This window comes from Stegodyphus dumicola, chromosome 10 (genome assembly GCF_044657685.1).
Source record: "Stegodyphus dumicola isolate Sdum_Otavi_A_Nest chromosome 10, ASM4465768v1".
NCBI classification, from domain to species: Eukaryota; Metazoa; Arthropoda; class Arachnida; order Araneae; family Eresidae; genus Stegodyphus; species Stegodyphus dumicola.
The window spans coordinates 98,361,780-98,389,191 of record NC_140777.1 but is presented as its reverse complement, the minus strand read 5'-3'; the positions used below and the strand labels follow the sequence as shown (position 1 = coordinate 98,389,191).

Sequence of the window (27,412 nt, the reverse complement as noted above, 5' to 3'; positions counted from 1 at the left end):
GAATTAAAGGGGCACAGGCATTTTTGTTTATTTCGTTAGGATTTTTTTTCTTTTATTTCCTTTCGTTTTTTTTTTTTTTTTTTTTTTAAACTTAACATAAGCTTTCTTGTTTAATTAAAAAGTAACAATGCAACATTATTACAGAAGGGGAAAGACTCAGCTTTCTTGATGTGTAATGCGTTTTACTCACTCGCATTTTTCAGGAAAGAGCCAGCTTTTTTTTTACCCCCCTTACTCGATTTAATAGGTCATTATATATACTGACACAGGCATTATATACTTTGGTTACTTTACATATAATGCAATTATATATAATATGTATATTGACGTGATCAGTAACGGATATCCTGCCAGTGGAGGTCTTTCCTTGATCACTTTCCGGTCAGTGTGGACACTGTTTCTGATTTAGAAAAACAGGCAGTTTTTTAATATTAGCAGTTATATTCAGTTTCATTCCGTTAGCCATTGCTAAGAGACCTAACTTAAAAACTTAAAAATTTGTCCAAAATCACCGGACACTCGACCTTTCCATCTAACTGGAAGACAGTTTCCGAAAATTTACGTTGACGGAGAAGGTAACAAAGGTAGGAGAAGATGTGTTGTGTGCACTAAAACCAAGGAAAAGCAAAAGCAAACAACATATTTTGAGTGCAAAATATGCAATGTAGGTGTGTGTCGATCCTTGTTTGAAATTATTTCACACACAGCAGAGTTTTTAAATTGGAATTTAATTACCTACAGGTAATTCTTGTTTATTATTATTTTTTAATTTAATATTTGTAAATTTTGTTCATGTTTATAGCATTTATTTCTGTGTGTACAGTTATGATTTTAATATTTTGCCTTTTTAATTTATTTCTATTAATGCGATAATCTTTATATTAATACACATTAAAAACAAGCACATTAAATATGCAACTTCAAAAATTAAAATCATATTATCAAAATGCTGATTTTATATAATTTTTTTTGTAAAATTAGGCCTAACTGCTGAAAATGTGTGGGCCGGTGGCGACGATCCATTTCAGCAGGTCTGGTCCCATTACTGTGCTTCATTCTCCCGGCACTTGTCCTTAAGGGGTTAAGGTACTTCTCAGTGTCCATAGATATTATTTTGTGTAGTGCCAGTTTGCTACTTGTGGTACACTTTTCACGGCAGCAGGTGAACAGTTCTGAAATTGTGCAGTTTCTGAAACACTGTCAACCTTATTTCAAAAATTATTCTTTCTTTTTTCTTTTTTTTTTTTTTTTTAAGTCGGAAAAATTACTCTGTTTACTCATGACAACAACTTAAATGTCCTATTCTGAACCTGACTTCCTGAATGTCAACACACTTTATATATCCACCAAATCTGCTGCCTATACTAGTGGTTACGTAGTACTGATGTCAAATTTAAAAGATGTCCACACTAAAAATGATAAAATACAGTTACTTAAATCAATCTCAGTATTTCAGATGCTACTTTATGGTTGTACCCACCCTAAAAAAATTCACGAGTTCATTGCTGACTTTGTGACTGAATGAAAGTGTTTATTATATTATTTTCAGGCCCATAAATAATGTTCAGTTCAGAAATAATAATAAAAATATTTCATAAAAAACAAATATTATGAAAAAAAAAAAAAATCTCTAAGGCCGATTTTTACTACAGATACAGGCAATCAATCAGTAGCAATACAGAACATAGCTATAGTTGTCTTATAAGTTTTCACAGTAGTAATATTAAACAATAAATTTTGAAATATAATTTCAAATTTTAACAGCATAACTATCCTCAATACATTATAACCATTTAATAAATGTACCACTAGATTTATTGAATTTAAATTGCCAAATAAAACAGTTTTCATAATTATTCTTACTGCAAAATATTCAAATGATAGTGAGGTATATATTTTGGTGTCAGCAAGGAATTTATTTTAACAAAAATTATTAATGTTGAAACAAATAGCAGATAACACTTTCATGACAACCACCTTCTTAAGATGACTCCTCCTGAAAAAGAACAAAATGCCTCCCAACTTACTGAATGCAAAAATCAGAAGAATTTTCCTTAGAAATTGAAAGAACTTTCTCAACAACAGAAATAATTTTTAAATGACAAAAATATACAGAAATGAAAGTTTGTTTTAAATAATGAGCTGTTTATTTAATATTTCAAAGTAAAAATACTAATTCTTGAATGCAAATTGTGCAAAAACACTAATATATTTTACAAAATTAGTTTTTTACTTCTTACAAAAATAATATTTTAATCAATATTCCTTGATTGTTAACAATAGTGGCATGTTTGCTTTCTTTAAGAAAAAAAAAAAAGCAGCACAGTTTTATTCATAGCAACTGCCAAGAAGGTGTCTTTGTGCCAATAAAAGCTACTCCAGTACATCATCATTAAAAATGGGTGTAAATTTAGTTCTTGTTTAGTAATAACTGTTAAGAACAAAACTGTCTTGCATTTTGCTACAAAGAACAATCAAGATTGAAAACATTATTTTAGATAAATAGTTCACTAAACTTTAAAATTCCATCAGCACTTTCTAGTTTTCAAAATTAATTCCATTATGTACTAATCCTTAAAGAGGTAAGTTGGAAAAAAAAACTACCAATGTAAAATTGAATGCAAATTGTGCAAAAAAAAAAAAAAAAAAAAAAAAAGGCAAAACAGAGACCTCATTTCAACAAAATTAGGCAAAACAGAGACCTTATTTCAACACAGACTTACAAATAAAATTCTACCAGTTTTGATGGCAAAACAGACACAGGTTTCTCTTCCTTAGGAGAAAAAATTTAAATCACTTTAATTAAATTTCTTTCAAAATATTTAATGATGACAAGAACACTAAGAACAGCGTTAAAATTTTTGTACTCATTGATTATGTGTGCAAGATGGCCTGGAGTTGTGTTTGATGGTAACTGGAGAACTGAAGCATGATGTTTTCAAATACATCTATTCTCACACACATTGAAATAGCCAGCCATTGATGATTAGCAACTTTTTAATAGATACAGTACAAGCTCGACTATCCAGAAAGCTATTTAAATGCTGAATTCTGGACACATGAAAATTCCAGATATTTAAGCACACACATGAAAAAATGGAATTCACATCAGAAAAGCCTAATCAATGAGGAAAATTTCAGCAATTTCAGACATAAAAGCTAACAGATTTTGTAGGCCTTTAACATGAAAGTAAAACATCTGATCTGATTTTGAAATCCTGCCTAACATGAAAGTTGAAGGAGATGTTGCCAAGCATTATGGCAGAAGATCATTCTTTAGTTAATCAGATAATAAAAGGGACAAAACTCCAGAATTTTTCATGTTACATAGCCACTGTTTATTCATTTCCGAAGTTGTGTACCATGGCTTTTGTTGCCTGGTTTTCGTAATTTAAAAAATAATTCACTTCATGGAGTTTGAAATATTACTAATTTTTTTTCGAAATATGAGAGAAAAATGTGAATTATATCTTTCCTTACAAAAGTAAAAGCAGCTTATCGAGAATATATATAATTTAAATTAAAGCAAAACAAACTTATTATTACTGTGTTGTGACATCATGCTTATCCATTAATGGCATTAAACGACAGTGTTTGGCAACAATTAATGGTATTACAAACTCTGTAATAGCATTAAAAATCTAATCCATCTAATCTACATTTACTAAATTTTTCTGGGGAAGAATTTTCTAAATTTCTAAAATATTCCAGTTAGTTGAATGTCGAGCTTTTACTGTCCTTTAGAGAAAAATCAAGCAAATTCTGATCCTGGAAATTGCATTTCTGGATACAAATAAAGAAATATGCCAAGCTGTGTAAAATTCATAAGAAAATTTAGGAATAAGACAGAGTCTGGAAAAATATGATGTAAATCTTCTTAACAGGCATAACAATTGAAAACTGGATGGTTGGCACATATGGTGACTAGTATTTCCGAGAACATAAACACTGACATTAAACATCATCGTCCTAAGACAACCACTTTCATAAAAGAGCAAAAGCATCTGCAATTACATACAGTTATTTTACTGCATTAATAAGATGGAAGCATATAACATAATTCTATAATTAACAATAAAAGAAATCTACCTTGATCTTATTTTTCGTTAGTGGCTGGCCTGGTTCAGGAACAACATCAATTATATCCAAGATCAAAATCTAAAATCAAAATAATGTTTTATGACATATTAGAAACTACACATAAGAAAAAGAGACTATACAAATTTTTATCAAATATAAATAAGTATACCTGTATTAAAATAAATCTATCATTCAATTTTTTAATCAATTTTGCATACAAAACTCCATAAAAATATTTGCAGTTATTAAGTACAAAATACACAACATATACTACAGAAATCAGGAAAGAAATTTCATATCTAATGCATCATCAAAATCTAGGTGTTTGTGATAAATGGCATAAATGTATCATTTGCATCACATAATACTATTAAATTTTAAGAGCTAAACAATTTAGTTCTAATTAATAAATAAGACTGCAAACTAACAGAAAAGGTTTTAAACTGTGAGATAATACCTAAAAAAGAGAATTAATCTTAAACTGAAATTTATCACTTGATTTAAAGCTGTAAATCACAGGAAAAATTAATGACTGAAAAATATATATTCATAAAAACTTTGACTTTTTAAAGCACAAATATTTCAGATTTGAAATTTTATTTTAACATAAGTTTATAGTTACTTCTCATTTTTGTAAATAATATAGACACATATATACATTATGTGTCTTTTTCTGCTAGAATTGATGTAAATGATTCAAGTAATTTAAAAAACATCAAATCAAATCTACTATTGGAGAACATGAAAAAAAATTTGCTACCAATATTTAAATATAAAAGGGACTCTTAATATTATATTGCTTTAGATTTAATTGTTCTTTTCACCTTTTTATTCATATTTTTAAGATTTAAAATTAGAGTATTACTTCAATTCAAAGCAAATATTTAAAAATTTTGTCTCTATTGATCTCCTACTCCATTTACACTTTAAAGAAATTATCTAAACATCTTTCTTTAAATGGCACAGAAAATGGTGTGCTCTGGTGCAATAGTTAAGATGAGAATTCAGGTTTTTGAATGTGAAAAATGCCTGAAGTGAGATTATATCTGAAAAGTGAGAGTGAATCTGAAAATATGAAGTGACAGTATATCTGAAAAAAACTCGCCTCAATAAATTGGTATCTTTTTATATTCATATTAGAGCCCATTTTAATAAATAAAAGTATATCTTGTTTTTCAATACCTATTGTAAAATAATTTTTATTTTCCTAATTTTCTCCTTTTAACTCTTTTGCATTGAGAGAGGACCAAATCTTTTTTCTTCAAACATCAAAAATGCCTGTGTATACAAATTTCTTTTGGAATGGTTTTCCTTCCCCCATGACAAGTAGAATACTACAGCGCCAACAATAACCTACTTAAGTAAAGCACCAACTTCTTTCTTGTGTAAAGTTTCACCTTGGGACAGGATTGCAATTTCGGGCATCAATAGCTAAGCATTGACAGTAAACAAAGGAAAAAGAAGGTGCATTAAAATAACAGAACCACTTTAAGTCACTTCAAAAGAATGATTGGCATGTCATTTAACAGTTCCTGAAAGCAATGAGCAATGAACTAAGGTGGTGGAGGAAAGCACTACGTAGGAATTGATTTAGGCGTTTGGGTGACCTGCCAATGTCTGAATGATTGGACGATTTGGGCGACTTCGATGTGAAAGAGTTAATTGAGCAGGGGTTTAAATTCAAATTAATATGGTCATTGAAATAAAAAGGGAGAAAGATTTTTAAAAAAATACATTTTTGTGGTTAAACTCAGGAATGAGTCATAAAAGCATTCAAAAATCAAACAGTATTTCTCATTCTGACCTGATTTTTTTAATAATCAAATTTTGAAACAAAAATTACGTAAATACAAATATATAATTATATATACTTTAACAAAACTCCCAGAAACTCACAATAAATTAACATTCAGTACTTATCTTCAAGTACGTAAAGTGAACTTTCCACAGTGAACACTTTAGAAAGTGAGCAATCTTCTCAGAATATAAGCATCACTTCTTAGAGCTAACCACTTTAACAAAAAAAAAAAAAAAAAAAAAAAAAAAAAAGCATCAACAACTATAAGGGGTCATTTTAGGAAGGTTTCACGGTACTTTTCCATTTCACCAGCGCGAATCTCACCAAGAAGACTTTATTGCCGACAACATATAGTATACACATAAAAAATTTTAACAAGTGTTAGTTCTAGGAATTTTTAATTTTGAAGGCAAATATTAAATATAACATTTTAATATCATTTAGAATTTTGTAAAGAGCCAATAAATTTGTAAAATAACATTAGTTCAAGAATTTATTATGCTTTCATAGTTCAGCATCCTGATTCGCCGGTTCGTATGACATGATGCCAAGTGATCTCACCTCACGTAAACTACGCTACAAAAGTCCAATTCTCTCAGTAATTATCTACATTAATTTCAAGTTAAATCTTAATCTGGAATACAAATTTAAATGCAAGAATTACTTCAATTTGTACGAATAGCTTATGTAAAACCGCAGTGCTTTATTTCACTAGTGCATTCTCATTAGAATTGATGAATTTAACTCTTGACTTTGCCTTTTCTAAATTTTCGCCTTCGGGTGAGCAGTGTGATGATATCTTAATTAACTTAAGTATCACAAGTGGCCTTAATGCATAAAATTGAACTATCTGGTAAAAATTCTATGTAACTGTGTACCAGTATTGAAAGAATATATCAATCTGATAAGAAATGGCTGCAACTTGTTTTGAAAATGTGGTGTAAAAGGTTACCAGCAAGGATACCCCATTTGGCATCATTTGTACCATTATTGGCGACTTTATCGCCTGCACCGGCAAAATGGAAAAGTACCGGTTTCACTGTATATGATCTAAGATATTAAGCATGATTAAACACAAACTCCATTCCTTGACCATTAATGCAATGTAGTGTGCTGGATGAAAGGAATGTGCAGTTGTAGTGGTATGATATGGCACATGTTCTTGTTCATATACAGTATAAATCATGTGGCAAAGATTCTTGTCTTTGCACAGGAATAGTTATTGAAAAATGGAGTTCTACATGCATAACTCATCCAAACAAGATAAATGTGCTATCATACAAATACTCAGTGTTGGAGAAGGCCAATGAGCTGAAGTGCTTTGTGATGCATTCCTTTCAAAAACAGCAGTGGTGGATTGAGCAAGAATGCTAGGAAAAGATGAGAATAAACAAGTGATTATTAAAACCAACATTCTTGCCACAGAGGTTACTGTGCAAAGGTGAATGAGGCTACTCGTATAAACGGAAACCACATCATTTAGTCCATAGCACATCAATTCAAATTCAGTTATGGGACTGTTTCCAGGAAGTTAGTGCAAGAATAAAAATTGGAGTGCCAGACGTTTCATTCAGATATTGAAGTAAAGGCTACAATGCATCAGGGCTCAATAGCCAATCTTCAGAATCTTACATGGGTGACATTTGTAGACTGGTCACACACAATGGGACATGTCTGAAAGTCTACAATGCCTTCTGAATAACAAATGTTGACATACACTTATCAATGGATGTCTGTATGAGTGTAGTTCCATACAATTATTACTGCTGCAGATATTGTTTACAAATGAATTTCAGATGATCAACACACAATCATCAGGGCTGCCTGTACAAAAGTTGCATCGTTACTCTTATAGATGTTGTCTGCAGATGGGTTTCAGTTGATCAACATACACACATCATGGATGCGTGTACAAATGTAGTTAAATACAATTATTACTGTTGCAGATGTTTGTAAATGAATTTCGGTTAATTAATCCACATTTCTATCTACTGATTGTGACTAGCTTTTCTAAGCATGGCATATAAAATGGAGAAATGAGCAATACATACCCGGCCTCTACTTGTTACATCTTCACCATATGTGTAGCTTGTTCCCACTGCTAAATAACCTTTTAAGCCACTGCGAGTTCCTTCAGACATAAGCATCACATTTTTTACACATGTTACATGCTCCCATTCTTCCAACTCCATTAAAGTGTTTGGTATCATCTCCCAGCTGACGGGTGAAAACAGCTGCATGGTGAATTTTTCGACCATAGGATAGATGTAACGCTCATCAGCTGTTACAAAAGAAAACATTACAAATTTATATATAATTTTCAAAGTGAACATAAAAAATGTACTTTTCTGTTATCCACTGCAAAATGATTTTGTGATGCTTAGCAAAAAGGAATGGGATTAACTGCCCAAATAAGGCACCATACTTTGCACATAGGCAGTTTTTGGATCTATACAATTATAATTACTCTGAAGTGCTGATTTTCACTCTAATTCCCTTTCACAGATTTCCAAGAATCTGAATATATTATAGATGCTCCACATGAATGACTAGGTACTAAAAGAAGGAAAACTTTATCAGTTTCCTTGTATATACTGAATATCATGTACTGTAGAGCTTACATAGCTTAGATATTGTGCTTTGTAAATAAGTTTCTGTTCCGCACTTCAGTAATTAAACTTACATTAATTTTCTTAGTTATTTACTTATTTTTGAGGGAGGGATGTTTTTCTAACAATGTATCACAGACTTATAATTATTTGAGTCAACTACACTGCAATTAGAAATTTGAAACTGTTTTCGACATTGTTAGTGTTTTATATATGGTTCTTTCCTCAATATCTGCAGACATCAGGGCATTAATCATTTGCAACTAACTAATAGATAAATACTAAAATATAAAAAATGCAGTAAAATACAAAATGTTCAGTGAATTTGCATTAAGGATGCAAAATAATATTTTTACGAATTTGAATCAGCTCATGCACAAGTTGAGCCCATATGTAAAGAAACCTGAAGGCCAACAGCACAATTTATTACATAAATTTGAACAAAATGACAAAGAATCAATAAAAATACAAGAATATGCCCTAAACTTTATAAAGCTCTTTATTTTTAATTACGATGGTAATTTGCTTTATTGCTTTGTTCATAAACTAAATGCTCTAAACTGCCAATATTTTTGTTGCTTCATTCTGATAATATAAATTTTTAGGCATTAAAACTCCTTTAACTTCAGACAGACTTTATCAAGTGCCTCTACAACTTTTCCAGAATCAGAAAGGCAATTCACCTTTGCTTTTTTAACATGTAAAGCCTTTAAATTTTTCTCCCCAAGATCAAGTAAAATATCTTTTTAGTACATTGATAGCTAGATTTTTCACTGATTAATATTTAATTTTTCCTTTTGGCAGCTATTAGTCAAAGATACAAAGACTTCAATACCATACTGTTAAATTGATTTTCTTCCTTGAACTAGTTACTTTTAATTTTGAAATCCCTTCAGCATTTATTTTTACTTGAACATATTCTCAATAATTCACTAATTTTAGTTATCCTATTTTTCTTCCTACCATGCATCACTTATGTAACGTTTTACTTTTCAAATTAAAAGTAAAAAAACTTACATTTTTATCATAGTTCTGCTTTAAAATCAACTAATGCATTTCATATCAGGTAATCCTGTAAGTTGGTCTCAAACTAGTGGATCCCAAAGTAATTTTATACGGCCCATAAATGCATTTCAATTATGTATTTGTTACAAATATAGTTCCAAGTAGCACAGCAACATCGCAATGACATTGCAAATTCGTCGTGGATGTTGTTGCAATATGTCGTCTTTAAGATGCCCAGATGTCCGGGAACATCCACTGTTTTACAACTGTTGCAAAGACGTCTTTATTGCATCTTTGCAGATGAGGTTTTTGTTGCATATACTTCGTTATTGCGTCTTTCGCAGGTGATATTTTGGTTGTAAAAGCATTGTATCAGGACGTTTTAAAGACGCCTAAATGTTCGGAAAATTCCACCTTTTTGCAACAGTTATAAAAATGTCGTTATTATGTCCTTGTGTAACATATTGATTTATGCAGAAAGATAAGCTTAATAATTAATATATTTTTCTACTTTTTAAAATTTTTGTATTCTTTGTATTTTTCTAAAGTTTAAATATTTTATCATTTCCTTAAAACCAGAAGATAATACAATTTTTTCTCTTTAGACTAAATATGCATAATTAATAATAGCCTTAATTATTTTCAGTACTTTAAAGTTTTTAAATTCCTCTTTAGACTATATTTTTTAAATAACTTAAGTTACGATTATTCAAGATTTCATCCTTTTTCTTCCTTAAGTGAGAGTAATTGTGATAATTACGAAAGTGGTTATTATAAATATATAACATTAATAGTAGGTTTTAAGTAAATAAAACTCAATTAGACATAAATAAAAGTAAAGATATATATGTGGGTAAAAAAAAAGAGCGTTTCTGATAACATCATTATCACTTTTATTTCTGTTAAATCTCAGAGATATTGAAAATTGCCCCTGTCATGATAAATCAGGAAGTGGTTCTTAAGGTAACATAATGAGTATTTTACCTGAACACAAGTATAAATAAATTTATTTGCGTTTCACAGTAAAAAATATAACCAACAACTTCTTTATCTCCAAGATATGCAAATGAAAGACAGTATAAAGTAGTTAATAAATGTGATCAAAAATATACCTAAATCTAATAACTTCCCATATTCAGATCTAAAATGAAATAATAACCTAACAAACAACATACATGACAGCACTATTTAAGAAAAAACATGAACTAGTAGTGTTTGAAAGTATAAATAGCAGAAGGAAGGTAACAGAACTAAAATTTCCAATTAATAATAATAATAATAATAATAATAATAATAATAATAATAATAATAATAAAGTGTTTTTTAAATAGTAAGCATTAAAAGTTGCAATCTTTACTAGTATTGCTGATGATTCTTAACACAATTTCTTTCGATCATATGTTAATGTATTTACTTATTTTAGAATAGTGGTATATTACAAAGATTATTTCATGCACTTTTTATAATCAATAACTTTCCTTTTTGTTACAGTACAGAAATAATTGAAATAATATAGTATATGATAGTAAGCTAAGTACATTAAAGTAAGCTCTTCATTAAATAGCACATGATGAAACTTTTTGTTTCTATTTATTATGAATTTCTTTGTTATCACAAGCACATAAAAAGTAAGCGAAGAAAATAAAATATACTTAAATTTAATAAAAAATAAAACCTGATTTTCAACATTAATTTATTGAGATAATCTAATAAACATACATAACGGCAATATTAAAAAAACGTGAATTAGACAGTGTTTGGAAGAATAGATACCAAATGAAAAGTAATAAAACTGCAATTTGCAATCAATAAAAAATATTTAGTGTTTTTTAATATTACAAAATTAAATATCACATAATTATAGATTACAATATTTCATAGAAATGCTAATGTTTCCTTAACACTAGTTTTTCGATCATCCATTTCATACACTGTTTAAAATCATTAACCTTTTCTGCATACTGTACAAAAGACAATATACTATAGAATGTGCATTATTATTAATTTTAATAATTAATTAAATGCTTACATACATATATCTAGTTCATCTTCAGCAGTCATATTAAGTACTGGTACCAGTCCAATAATTTCTTTGTACTTTGAAAATAATAAACATACCATAACAGTTTGAATTGTTGTTGCTTCTGTATTGATTGCATTTTAAGCAAAACCAGACAAAGTGGCTTACCGTTGTATGTTATTTTTGGTTTTATATGAATTAATTCTGAAAGCCAACTTTTTAATATGAACACAATAATCGATTAATATAAATGATATGTGATATAGCACTCATAACGTTATAACTGAAGCACAAAGCTAAAAGTAAGTTTATCCAAATATTGCACTGCTGAAACCACAGGTATCAAAGGTATCAACGACAGAGATACTATTTCACGAACAATATATTCCACAGACCACTATAGACCTCAGAGACACTATTTCACGAACACTAGATTCACACACAAAATAAGCACAAATTCAGCATTCTGACAATAATTTCACTCGATGAAGGCAGTTGAAGCAAATAGATACAGAACAATGAGAAGATTCACAGTGCATTACATTTACTTTTAATATAAGCAATATTATTTATATCAGCCATTGCTTGATTCAATTTCAAACATGAAGTAAGTCTTTTCAAATACCTTACAGATGGCATCTTTACCCAATGACTTGAAAAAACTGCTATAATCTGAATTAATTGCGCAGTTGTTTGAATTTGGCAGCTAGCCAAAACGCACAAATCTCGAGATATTCGTTATACAGTGGCTCCCAAAAGCGTTCATACACTTATGATTTTCATTGAAATATGGCTCTATACATTAATTAAAAGTGAACTTTCTGAATGAGATTTTAATAATAAGATCTGTAATCTATTCATAACAAAATTGCAAGAAATATGTTTAAAATACAGTGAAACTTTATTTTTAAGAAATTAATAATCAAAAAATGACAAACATTTTATCTCACAAAAGTCTTCGTACACTTAAAAATATCTTGACATATTAGTAAATATTTTTCGTTAATAATCATTTTTCGTTAAATTAATATTTAGTAGGATATCTTTTAGCATCCACAACAGCTTTTAAATGTCTGGGAATAGATTTTACTAGATTTTGTAATTTCTGTATCAATGTTCATCCATTCTTCCATCATGACTGTATTTAGTTCGCTTTTCGTTTTGATGTCGTGTTTTCATACTCTAACCTCCAGTTCTTTGCAAATGTGTTCTATGGGGTTTAAATCTGGTGTTTTCAAAATCTGTGGACAATTATAGAGATACCACAGGCGAACGTTGAGAGCCGTATGCTCAGGATCGTTATCATGATTAAAAATAAAGTTGTTTCCAATACCCAAATTTTGGGTTGATAACTTTCAAGCATCTCTGAAAATATTTAAATAAAGAGAATGATTCATTATGCTATCAATAAATACCAAATTACCTAGTTCTGATGTGCCATGCCCCCCCCCCCCCCCGCACAAGAACACCTCCACCACCATGCTTAACTGTTCCAACTAAGTTCTTAGAATGAAGTTCCTCATTTTTCCTTCTCCATACAGTTCTTCGACCATCGGAACCCAAAATGTTAAATTTGCTTTCATCAGCAAATAGGACATTATTCCAGTATTCTCACTAACTAAAAATGTTTTATGGGCAGAACCCCCATGTAATCCAGCTTCTCTGAGAACTCGTTGAACAGTTTCAGGTGAAATTGAAGTAGAAAACGTTGCATTAAATTCTGCAGAAACTTTTACAGCACTCAAATGTGGGTTTTTCACAAATTTTCTAATAATAAATCTCTCATTACGTTTAGTTAACTTTCTCGGTCGACCTTTTCTTACCTAGTTTTCAATCTGATTTTCTTCTTTAAAGCGTTTTATCACATACTGCACTGTAGAATGTCATAAATTAACTAATTTAGAGATATTTCGAATTGATTTATCACTTCTATGGTGAAAAATTATCAATTTTCGAATGCTGTTTGTAATTTCTTTACAACTGTGACCCATTTTTCAATAATAAATAGAATATTATGAAGTAAACAATACAAAATTAAAGCAAACGATTTTTAAATGCCACCACAATGCAAAAATATAAAAAAATGGCAAATGGTAATTCTAATTTTGATTTTATCCAAAAATTTTTCAGTGTACGAAGACTATTGTGAGATAAAATGTTTGTCATTTTTTGATTATTAATTTCTTAAAAATAAAGTTTCACTATATTTTAAAAATATTTCGTGCAATTTTGTTACAAATAGATTATAGATCTTATCCTTAAAATCTCATTCAGAAAGTTTACTTTTAATTAACAGATAGAGCCCTATTTCAACGAAACTCATATGTGTACGAACACTTTTGGGAGCCACTGTATAAGCATCCAGTAAAGAATGTACAGGTCTGTTTCTCCTTCCGCCATATATATTGGACAGCCGTGAATTCATAATAAGAAATAAAGTCATATTTCAGTAGTGAAATAGTTGCTAACACGTGATTTGCATTGATTTCGGAAATATGATTTTTAGTATATAAAATGCATAACTTAATTAACTTACTTTATAGATTAGTTACATTTTAAAATATTATGCTATAATATTTCTAAAAAATGTTTTTTTGTATTGATTATTTTAACAAAATTTTAAACAATAATTTAGCATATATTTTTAGTACTAATTAAATTTAATAAATCAAAATTATTTATATTAAATTTACATTTCATTAGATGAATCTACCTTAGATTAATATATTTAGATGAAATAAAGTAATGAAACATTGTAAAGTAAATCTTATGAGGACTTCAGATTCTTGAAAGGGCAGATTTAGTCTGTTTTCACTCTAAAAGTAACGCTGATGAACTAAAAAAAATGCTAAAAACGGCCACGTCTAAAAGCGGTCATATCATGACGTTTCAGCGACGTCGACAAATTGCCAAGATGCAATGGCAAATATTTTGTGTCTTCGCAACGTTGTAAAGATGCCGTTAAAAGTCAAAAGTTACCACGATCACTTTGCAACGTCGTGTGTGTGCTACTTGGGATGTTGCAAATAATTCAAAATTTTAATTATTTAAAGTCTGAATTTAAGTTATTTTCATTACTATTAAAAATGAACTTAAACATTGAATAAGAAAATCTATAAATTGAGCTAATTAATTTACAATGTAATTTAAATCTAATTCAAAGATTTGATAATATAAATTTGATTAATTTTTACTCATAATTGTCAAAAAAAGTAGTATGCTCAGTTATGAATGTTTGGCACTAAAAATAATCACTTTGTTTGGGAATACATTTATATGAGAACGATTTTTTTTTTCAAAGTTGAAATTAGTTAAGAAAGAGCCCAAATGATCAATGAGCATCTAAAACCCACCATGAAGATAATTTCAAGTAGTTTTTCTCCAGTGTACAGACATTATATGAACAAAACGTTTTATACTATTTACATAAATTTTATAGTTATTCACATATGTATTTTAATTTATATGTTGAAGAAAAATCTAATAAATAACATAAAGAGAGCAGGTTGTCATTATTTACCCTCAAGTTTTGGCCCACCTGGAAAGTTTGCTCTAAAATTCAGAAAATTTTCATAATTTGTTTATTTTTAGTTTAAACTAAAGTAACTTATTTAATGATTAATGATTATTTGAAATTATTTGAAATAATCAAACTTTAGATTTCAGGTAGAAAATAAATGTAAATATTTCCCTTGCATTATTATTATGATGTTTTGTGTATGTTCTGATAAATATTTGGTAAGCAAAGCAAAACTGTAATTTTTTTTTGTCGATTAAAAAAAAAAAAAAAAAAAAAGAAGAAGAAGAAGAAGAAGAAAAAGAAGCTCTGGCCTGTTGATTATTTTCTGGCCATGCATTTGGCCACATATAATTCCAGTTTGTTTTGAAGAAATAAAAAATGAATAAGATACAAGTTTAATCAACTATATATTCCACATCTGAATCAATAACATCCTTTCAATACTGTTACAGAATTTTTGTGACATTTCTAAAGAAATCAGCCAGCTTTTGGGGAAAAAGTTCCAAAGGTTTCTTTCAAATGTCTCATGGTAATAGTATTCTTTCCTATCAATGTGAATGGTGTCAATTAACCAGTTATTATGATTTTTTATCGTTACTTTAATTTCTTTCCATATTCTCATCAGAATGCATATTAGCTCGTAGACTGTTTAAGCTGAGAGTTTTGTATTTCCATATTCTCATCAGAATGCATATTAGCTTGTAGACTGTTTAAGCTGAGAGTTTTGTATTTCAGACAAAGTTTCCAACATGCTATTAGATTTTGCTAGCTATATCTGAATGTAATTATCTTGGCTTTTGCATTCTCTCACAGCCAATTGCTTTAAACTTACATGCTGGTAAGTTAGTTGAGCCAGATTATAGCTTATTTATTTGACTGTGCAATCTTAGACTTCTTTTATTAATGTTGAAATTTAAGTACTTATCACTGCTTAATTTACGTCGCCGTAAGTAGTTGCTTATTTGTAGCACAAATTGTGCCTTTCTGTTAAATGTTCAGTTTAATAAAAAGATTATTTAAACCTTTGCAAGTCTCCTTGTATTATTTCAGATATGGTCTAGTTAACTCACTAGTTGTCTAGTAGGGTTGATGGACTCAAATTCAAGTATCGGTTCATTTACAACTTTACAAATGAAATTTTGCAAACTTAACACCAGTCACTAGATAGGGGAAAAAGGGGGGAAAGGAATTTTTTACACAAATGAATACCAGTGTAAGTGTTCATATGTTCTCTTGAATTAGCATCAGTATATTTAGATGGAACTCATCTGCCAAGCTTAGCCACAATTCCAAAGTCTTTACCTATCTGCTAACTCTTCAATAGTCGTGATTCAATTTCTTTCATCGCAGCTTTGAACAAATCATCCCTACTATTAATGATGGTGTGTGTATTTAATTATGGCAAAGCACACTAGGGCTATCTGCCTAAGGGGAGGGATGCCTTTCGTGGAGGACTTTCTAAGGGAAACTGGCTCGTATACACGTTACACATGGGGAAAACCACGAAAACGCCCATGCAGCCAGCCCGTTCGCGGGATTCGAACCTCGGACCGAACTACCAGTGTTCAGCGTCTTTACTGCTCGGCCGCTGGTGGGCGCCTACTATTAATGAAGAATCTGCATGTACGTATGTATGCTTTCTCTTTATATGTTCTTTGCATTATGGAAAAATGACAGCATCTCAGATCCACCAAATTTTGAACACATGTAGTCTTTCTTCCACCCGAACAACTGCATTTTAATTTAAATTCTTTTTGTTTTATTTCATATTTTGTGCAAAAGCAACTTTTGATTAAAAAACTCAGCAATTTTAAGGTTTTATGTTTCCACTTCACGAAGTGTAAGCTATTTTGTTTTTCAAATTTAATCAGAAAACTTGGCAATATAAAATATATGTGCTGCCACTTGTTAAAACATAATATATCTGTCTTGCAACTTTTACCACATTGTGGAAAAATAGCGGCACCTAAGGCAACCAAAATTTGAACACATGTTGTGCTCCTTCCAAACATGTGTACCTCTAGGCCTGAATTTTGATTTTTTTTTTTTTAAATTTATTTATTTGGTATTCTTGTGAATTTAAGGAACTTTTGATGAAAAACTAAGCGATCTGAAAGCTTTGTGTGGATGCCACTTAAAAAAGTACAAGATATTTATGGTTCAAATTTAATTAGAAAATTCAACAAGAGTAAAGAAGTGTATGTAATTACAAAATGTAGTATATTTGTCTTTCGAATTTAATAAAATTGGTGACTTAAAATAAATGTGTTGTCGCTGCCCAAATTAAAATATTTTTAACTTCTATTCTGCAGTGTGTTATTATTTGGCAAAGTGTAAGATAATAATTAATTTTTATTTTAAATGTATTGCATTATTAATTAACAAACTAAATGATTTAAAAGTAATAAATGCAAATTCATTTTAATTATTATTAATTACAATCTTGACTTGTGAAATGACATTAGTTGGATCCATTAAAAATTTTCTTTTTTACAGTAACCTTTTCAGTTAGTTATCCAGACAAGCAGCTAGTTATAAAAAAGATGGAGCACCTATAGCGGCTGGCATCATTCAAGCTAAAGTCACTTTGTCAAAATTTAATAGCACTTGTCAGTATTCAAAACATCTTTATCATATTCTTCCTCCACATTTTTGACAGCATTTGCTGCTCTGCTGCCTTTTTAACTCGAAAATCATGATATGTTCGATGTGCTGTTTTGTGACTGCCATTTCATGTCAGGCTAGTAAAGCAACAAATTAATATCCATGTGCTTGCAAGCCAGAACTTATCATACTGAAGCTATCTCTGCTAAGTGGTATTTATATATCAATGAAAAATAATTTATTTAAGCATGTTAGAATTCTTTTTAGTAAGTCCTGTCTGGAGAAATCACATTTCTTATGGAAAGAACTGATATATTCTTCAGCTTGTAATCCAAATAACTTCAATATAAATAATCTTTTCCTCCTTTGTATAAGACTGTTTCAGGGTTTCTGTAAATATGGTACATGCATCATTAATGGTACATTAAATTATTTCTTGATGTACAATTTTTACTTAAAAGATTTAAATGAATGTAAAATGACACCCCTTTTGGTACGTGATGGTAATTAAAATCTTCATTCTTATTCATGTGGTAAAAAATTTAAAAAGTTCAAGAACCTCAGAACTATGGTGTTTAAATGTAAAAGAGGAAAAAATGTTGTTAAGCATTTACAAAAGGAATTATTAAAAACTTAACTATACCAGTTAAGTAAGGATTAACAAGATGATGATATGACAACAAGATAACTATGATTATAATGATGACAGTGATGATAATATATTAGCTACTGGCCTTACAAAGTAAATCCTAATAGAAAATAAATTCAGTTTTGTTTTTAACATAAGATCATGCAACATTAAATATAAATTTATTAGCACTAATTTTGTTATAAACAAATTCAGTCGACTTATTAAATGACTGCATAGAGGTTATAAGATAAACATATTATGATTTTAGATATTTAAACAAATGCTATTTCTTGAAAAGTAACCAGTTTTGATAGTCCTCCAACCAATTTTGATAGTTTGATAAACATGTGTTTCAACGACCTAATTTTGAATTTGTTTTTGACCTATTTCATACTTAGGGAAAATTTAAAGATTTTTTGATTAATATCTCAGCAATTTAAAACTTTGTGTTGCCACTCTGCAGACAGTACGATATTTATGATTGAAATTTAATCAGAAAACTCAGCAACATAAAAGAAGTGTTACCACTTAGCAAAACACAATAAATTTGTCTTCCAAATTTTATCAACAAACTCAGTGATTTAAAAAAGAAACATGTTACCACTGCCTGAATTCAAATATTTTTATCTTCTACGTATTGATCTGTTGTCATTAAGCTAATTGTGAGATATTTGACCTCTTCCCCCTATTTCTTTTGTTATTAAGTAGATTCTGAAAGCAGATGATTTTTCTTGGAAATTTCTTCTGATATTATCTGCTTGTTATGTCAGTTATTTCAAAATTCTTCTGATGAATCAAACTAAGCGATTTAAGAACAAAAATGGAGATTCATTTCGATTATTACTAATTACTAGCTAAACTCATAAAATTACTTTAGTTGGATTCATTAAAAACCTTTAAATATAACCTTTAATATATATATATATATAATATACTTTTTTATAATAACCATTTTAGGTAGCTGGCTGCTCAAACAGGTTTCGTACACATTTCCTTACATGAAAATTAAGGACTTTTAAGGACCATCAAAGAAAAAATTAAGGACCTATCAGAAAAAAAAAAAAAAAAAAAAAAAAAAAAAAAAAAAGCAATTATCTATATAAACCGACTTCATGCTCGTAATTTCACTTTAAGAAACTAACAGAAGTGTGTATTATGCACTATTATTAAATTCACTTTAATACTTACCATAAAACAATTTTGAAAATTAAACTAACTCCCTACAAGTTATGAAGTAGATAACATTAAATTAGGAACATAATTTCTTTAAAAACATGTATAAGTGTATTTTACACTAATAACACTCACTATTTTAGAGATTTACATGATTATTATTAACTTTTTGATATTTATTTAAACACAGTCAACTACTATTATAATCACAATGTAAGAATATTTTGCAGATTAAAATAACTGATTTGTAAACATACAATTTATTTCCTTGGTTTTTTGAAAGATACTAGAATAATAAACTGTACAATAAAAGATACAAAACATTTGTGCTTTTTTTAAATCTGAAATCTTTTCAGCTATTTTAACATCTAATTTATTTATGTCTATTTCCTTTTCTTTAACCATTCTTCTAAGTTCATTTGCTTTGATAAACAAATCAATGTTCATGCTGGTCTCAGCTTCATCTGCTAAAGCATCTACTTCTTCATTAATATCTTTAATGTCCCTTTGAAGAAATTTTTTCTTCTGCTTCATATAATCAATTTCTTCCTCAATGCTATTTCTTCTCCTCTTTGAATTTTCAGATTTAGTTAAAGATTTTTGTTCTTCTAAATACTGCATATATTTAGATCTTGCAGAAGCTGCTGTTAATCTCATTTTGTTATTAATTTCGATATTAAGAACAACTCCAGAAAATTTTATGTAATCAAATACTGTGCGTTGAAAAATGTATGATGAGTCACTTAAATTTTCAATTTCAATTGCTTTATTTACAGAGAAGCCCCTTTCCACAGAGGCCTGTCCATGTGACAAGATAAGAATCATTTTCACTATTTTCCATATTTTTGAATAATGAAAATCATGAAAATAAGAAGTGAGAAATGTGCCAAGAGAAAGATTTTGAGGATCAAAAGTAGAAAATTCATGTAAATTTGTCTTAACTACTTTGTCTAGAAACTCTCCAAACTGCAGCAGAATTTCATCCCAATCATCTTGTAAAACACATTTATTCTGCATTAATACCGTTAGAACTATTTTCATTTTGTTCTGGGCTTTTTCTGGACTTTTAACCATCAGTCGCGGGTCTATACAAGATGCATTTCGAATAAGAGAATAATTTATTGGACATTTAGACATTAAGTGTTGTACTATTGTTAAGACACATTGTTGACCTTGTTTCAATGCAAAACTTTCAGCTTGTGAAATGTCCTTCTTGCGGCATTTATCATTCATTAACTGCTCAGCAATGAATCCCAAATAAACTTTACTTTTATCATTATAACAGTTTGGATCATTAAAATTAAATTTATAAAGATTTTCTGCTTTAGTTATTTTTGAATATTCTAGTTTCAAAATTTTAAAGTGCTGAAGGCAATCATTTACAAGTTTTAAGATATCTTCAGCAAAAAAGGGAATAAGTGGTTTATCACTTTGATAATATTCAAGGAAAGGCAATAATATTTTCGACAAAGAGAGATAAAAATTTAATTTTATAAGAAATGTTTTATCTTTAGTTGCCTCCAAAATATTTGAGAAGGTTTTCGATGAATTTTTTTTAAACTTCCCCATTTCAACTTCTTTAATGTACAGTAGCAAGTCATCCCATATTTCAATGGTTCTTTCAACTGCTGGGACATTTTGCAACCATCAGTAAAAGCAGAACTTCACAGGTAGCTTTTTTAAGCCAGATATACTTAAAAAATCTTCACGTCTTGCAGGAGAATCTTTAAAATTCCAATATAAGGAGGATAAGAATGATGGAATGTCCCAGCCAGTGGATGACATCCTATGCTTGAAAGCATTGTTAAGAATGTGTAAACCACATGTCCCTAATGTCAAGCATTGAATGTTATATTCCTTTGTCAAGTCCTGTTGCAATAAATCATAAAATTTCCAGTTTACTGCAGGACCATCCATTGATATTTGTAAGAGTTTTGACAAGTCTAGTTTTTCAACACATTCATAAAATTTGGATAAAATAATTTCACTTTTTGCATGCCCTATAAATGCAGAAAAGCCCACCATATTTCTGCATCTGGTAACTTCAGATTTGAAAAGAAAAGAATTTATTTTATTATTTTCTACACTTATTGATGTTGAATTAGCAGTTACATCTTTTCCTGAAGTAGATGGTTCTTCTAACTTGACAAAATTCATGATACTGTTAGAAGAAACTCTGCAGTTGAGATGGAAAAGATGTTCTGCAGCTAAAAGGGGCATTACATGCAAGGCATTAGTAAAATTAAGTATCGCATATATATGTATATAATGTATCGATATATATATATATATATATATAAAATAAGAAATGTATACTGAAAATATACATTTTTTACTATATATACACAGTACAAATTCCGAGATCCGGACATCCAATATCTGGAATGATCTAACATCCGGACCTCAAAGCCACCACCAACCAATTTTTTAGGGCTTTTTTGGAGGGAAGGGGTATGCTTTATGCATGCGCATTAGATTTTTTTCCTCATCATAAAAAAACATGTCGGAAATCCTGATTCTTAATCTCAGTTTGGCGCTAAATAAAATATCTCATTATTGAAGAAATAATTATTTTAGCATAAATTTGTGTGATTAGTAACTTGACTCCATAGCTGCGTATTTGCTTGGCATAATCTCAAACCGAAACATTTGTTAATTTTACACCAACTAATATTTTATATCCTTGATGCCGAAATCAGGAATCATTATTTATTGTATTTTGCTTTCATCACCGCATGTTTATCAACGGATGACAACTTGAGTGATGACTCATGCAGCGATGCCAAATAACAGAGTATTATCCAATTACAGATTTAAATTTAATGCGCTAAAATGTTAACAAGGGGAGATTTAACAGAAATTTCTTTCCTTATGCTGAAAATAGATTTTGTTAATGATACTCATAGGACAAACGATTATATTTAGTGCTATTTGAATTAAGAATAACTGATTTGTTATTCACATAAAGCCAGAACCAGCGCCAGAGCTCGCATGGCCGCACCAGGCGGCAGAATCTAGGGAAGTTAAACAGAAGTTTTTCATTGCGATGACAATGCCTCAATCATCAATCAATTAACGGAGGGCGAAATCTGTAGTATGGTTCTAAATCCAGAAAATACAGCTACCGATAGTGAAGAAAGTAACAGAGAGGTTACTGAACAAGAAAAAATTTTGATTGACAAGTTATTCGGAATTCTCGACACAGCAATTACAGGACTTGAACAATGGAACTTAATAACTCAACAAGAAATTATATGTCTATAGTATTAGTCTAAAGTATCAGCAGAGAAAACAAATCAAACAACTCACATTGAAAGAAATGTTTAATAAAGTAAACATATAAATATTAAGCTCTTTTCTTTTGTAAATTTTGATACCCTTTAAATCATAAATGCTTCATTATTTCATAAATCACGATTTCATATTTTCAATTTTATAATTTCTACGTGCCATCTTAGTAGATTAATGATCTAATATCCAGAAAAATCTCAAATCTGGGATTGCCGAAGTCCTACCCTCGGACTTTGTACTGTATAAATATATATATATATATATATACGGAATGTATATTTTCAGTTAAACTTCTACCCGATAAATTTTTAGTAATTCATGAAAGTTAATTTTGCGAAAAGTTTCAATTAATTAGTTTCAATTAAATTAGTTTAATTATTAGGAAAATTAGTTTCAATTAGTTGTTATCAGCTTTAAAAATACTAAAAAATCTTTAATTAGTTAGTTGTTTCCAACTAATAATTGTATCGCCATTAGCAAAAATAATGCATTACTATCAACAGCACAGGATTAAACCAAATACTTAATTGTCTATTGAAGCTTCAAAACGTATTTCCGAACTTCACTTTTTCTCGGCTAACGTTACCGAATTTGCCCTTGGCGACCTAAAATCGAAATGGAGCCAACAGATTTCCCATGAAATCGATAACAGATCCTCTGCAGAAATAAACTCATAATCCCGATATCCCATACATATAGTATGTGAAAAAGAGAATAAACTCCGTAGAAGGTGATAAAAAATTAATTAATGCCTTTATTGAAACAAACACAGAAATTAAGCTAAGCAAAACCGTGTAAAAACAAATTGAAATGATAAAACGAAACTTAATTTTCATGTGAATTTTCAGCGCTGACTCTCCCATTATAGAAATTTCAATTTGTTTCAAACAAAGACCACATTCAGCTTTATAAGGATTGTCATCCATCAATATCCAGTCTTTGAAGTCAGCTTGATGAAGCCACAGTTTATTGAAAATGCACTTTCCAGGCATCTCGTTCCTATTGGCGTCGGAAGGGTTGTGGCCTTCCAGGTTGGGATTGCTCTAATTTTGGCAAATATTTTCAGAATACCCCCCCTTTTTTTTTCTCGAGCACCTTCATCATCACATTCGCCTCTTAAAGAACTTCCGGCTTCACGCTTTCGTCACAATCTGCCTAACTTTACGGATAACACCTGTTTCGAAAGATAGGGTGAATAGCCAATCAGACACCGATACTTTCGCTCAAGTAGCTAAAATTTTTTTTTTTTTTTTTTTTATCGTTTGCAACGCAAATCCGCCAACAGATTGGTTAAGAGCCATGCAACTTTAATTCCATATTCATGAGAAATCGCAATTCACACATAGAATGGTAATCATTAGAAATGATAAGAAATGTCAAATGAGCAAAATTAAGGACCGTTTATTCATTTTGGTCAAAATTAAGGACTTTTAAGGACTAAAAATAATTTTTTAAAAAATTAAGGACTTTTAAGGACCATACGAACCCTGTCAAATAGCAGCAAATATAAATATTTGTAAAAATAAAAATTTATATTACTAAATATAAATAATGTAATTATCAACATATATAAAATTTTTCAATTTATATATTTTACTTTAAAATTATTTATATTAAACATAGGTAATTTTATATTTAGTCTGAGTATGTAAATTAAACCAAGTGTGATTAATGTAGAATATTTAAAATAAAATCTTACTTCTTTCTATAGCTTCAAATTCTTTTTCATCTCCATTAAATCGGACAAGTCTTGTGCAGGTTTCCATGTTACTTGTAATTATACAATATGTTTTTGTTTCTGGATGGTAATTGATGAAATGAGGAGTGCAACGCAGAGGTACCTTACGAACAGGCCATGGGGCATCGTAATTGAGGTGAGTCGGAAGAACACATATTCGAAGTTCCCCCTTGAAAAGACAATAATTAGAACAAACTAAATGTTTTATGTGTAAGACTATGTATAAGCATACAGTAGGCAATAGGCTACACTTAATGTGATCACGTTTTTCTACAGCTACTTTGATAACATTAAACAGAAAAAATATCCTTCAAAACAGAGATGGTATTCAACTAATTTAATATAAACAGAACTAAAAACACATAAAGAGGAACTTTCACAGCATTTTACTTTAAAAATATAAAAAAAATGTTGATGAATTAGTAAGGTAGATTTTAATTTTATAACAGTTATTTTAATTTCGAAGCCCTTTCCTACCAGTTCTTGTTTCCACTTATAACTCCCTATCAGAATGAGTTTTTAGAATCATGATGAATGCAAATGAGTTAGAAGAAGTATTTAAGGAAGGTTTAACTAACTTTGATAGAGAGTGCTAAGAGTCCTTAGTAGTTAACGTTTGCCTTCTGGCTAAGTCACTCTTGAAGTGTTACGCTTCAAGAGTGTATAAATTCAAGAGTATTATACGTGCTTTTTGATATTCGCTGGCTAGTTCAATTTAAAGGCCAATTATGTTAAATACTTGTGTTTAGCTTTGGCTAAATCTCTTTTTAGTTAATTATAGTTTAGTTTCTTATTTCTTATGCTGAGTTAAAGTCCAAGTCGAGGCTTCCTGTAAGCCCGAGAAGGAGCTGACTGTTATTCTTATTTTAGTGAATAAAAGAGTATTTAACACTTCTTGAGTCTACATCTTAGTTGTTCTGAACTCAGCAATAAGTCCCTACATAGTTCACTATGTTTCTCGACATTCATCTCAGACAAAAGGAGTTAACAAATTGTTCAAAATATTTCTGGAAATTATTTGACTGATGTTGTACCACTCATGGTAATACCTGAAGGGCATCTCTCATGTAACGAGAGCTTGCAAAAGAAAAATTTAAAATTAGGCAAACAGCATTTAGCTTGGATAGTTGGTTTTAGGAAAAGAAAATTCTACAGACTTTTTTTTTCTCCTGAAGAGGAGGGAAATGTTATTGATACCCTCAGAATTGACAGAATTACTAAAAATCTACATCAAAGTACAGTTGTGTTCTGTCTAATTTTAAATGGCTGACTAAAATCAAAACCAAGATGTTTGGTGGTTTAATCTCTAATTTGGTGATATTTCTCTGTAACTTGTCAATTTTTATAATGCATTTTAAATTTATTTGGTGGCTTTACTTAAGTTAAAAAAATTATTTTATACTATTCTGATCAAATTAACCAAACTGTTAATCACAATATATGATGTCACATTTATACAGTCAAAAGTCCTTGATCTGAACTCGTCGGGACTTCGGCGATTCCGGATTATCGATTTTTCCAGATTATAGATCATCAGTTTAAATCTGGTAAGAAGGCATGCAGAAATTCTAAAATTAAAAATATGAAACCGTAATTTATGAAATAAAGAACAATTATGATCTAAAGTGTATCAAAATTTACCACAAAAAAAAAAAAAAAAAAAAGAAAAGAGCTTAATATTTATTTGTTTACTTTATTAAACATTTCTTTCAATGTAAGTTGTTTAAGTTGCTTCATTTTATGTGATAATACTTTCTCTTTAATTCTATTAAACAGACATAATTTCTTGTTCAGTTACAAAGTTCCACTGTTCAAGTCCCGTAATTGCTGTGCCGAGAATACCGACTAACTTGTCATTCGAAATTTTTTCGTTTTCACTAACCTCTCTGTCATCTTCATGTCTTTATCCATTTTTTGCAGCAATTCCACTTTTTGTTTGATGAACATAGAAACATACTTTCGTTTTGTAGATCTTTTGGGAGCTCCAGCATCGGAAATTCTATTTGACATAATCGAAAGGTCAAGTTTACTTTTATAAAATTGCTCTTACAGTCTGCAAAAAATAATAAGCCGGATCCAATTCGAAGATTAAGGAACAACGCAATCATCAACATTAACTGAAATAGATAATTAGATAATTTTAGCTTATACCGTCTGTTATACATCAAATGTGCACACGAAAACGTATTCTGCGCTTGCGCACACGCATATGCGCAGTCGTAAAAATCTTACGCGCACATATAAACGCCTATGCACATGTGTCAACGCGGCGCATGCGCAGAAAGTTTTTAGCTTTGAGGTCCGGATTATAGATCATTCCGAATTATGGGTGTCCGAATTAACGACTTTTGACTGTATTTCCATGTTCTTCATATACAAATGGATGGTGCTCCGGCAATTCGATAACAACATCTGAATGCTAACATTAACTGCAATCTCATTAAATGGCGTCTATTGAACATAAATTCCAGAATACAAAAGAACTCTGAAATGCATTCTTTCCAGAAAGTTTACTTTACAAACTCGCAAACTACTCCTCCAAACATAAAAAACATTTATTATTAAGAAGCATTAAGACAATTTTCCATAACTTCAGGGATTCCATAACTTTTTCTTGCATCAATCCCCTTTAAAGCAATAGTCTCTTTCATTGACCCTTCCCTTACACTTTTCTCTATAATATACAGTATACAAAAAAAAAAAAAAAAAAAAAAAAAAAAAAAAAATCATAATACAAATAATTAAACATAAATAACTTTTTTTTGTGTGTGTTTGATGTTTTACTTGTACTATTGCACTTATTGCATAAAAAATTATATACTTATAAAGTATTTTCTCCGTCCTTTCCACATGCCTTCATGGTGTAACTGGAAGCACACTCAATGAATGTGCATTCAAGAGGTTCTACATCTGGTGCCTGAATTAAAAGGTGGTGGCTGATAA

At 29.8% G+C, this 27,412-nt stretch overlaps 1 protein-coding gene across 1 annotated transcript in view; it reads right to left on the bottom strand.

Moving 5' to 3' along the window:
- The window catches only part of Cpsf160 (cleavage and polyadenylation specificity factor subunit 1), a 273,054-nt gene that overhangs the window by 25,123 nt on the left and 220,519 nt on the right, over nucleotides 1–27,412 (bottom strand). The window contains exons 26-28 of the mRNA XM_085825305.1: nucleotides 24,431–24,638; nucleotides 7,930–8,159; nucleotides 4,090–4,158 (exon numbers count right to left, since the gene is read on the bottom strand). Of these exons, the coding sequence (XP_085681431.1) occupies nucleotides 4,090–4,158; nucleotides 7,930–8,159; nucleotides 24,431–24,638 (507 nt within the window). The remainder of the gene's footprint in view (nucleotides 1–4,089; nucleotides 4,159–7,929; nucleotides 8,160–24,430; nucleotides 24,639–27,412) is intronic.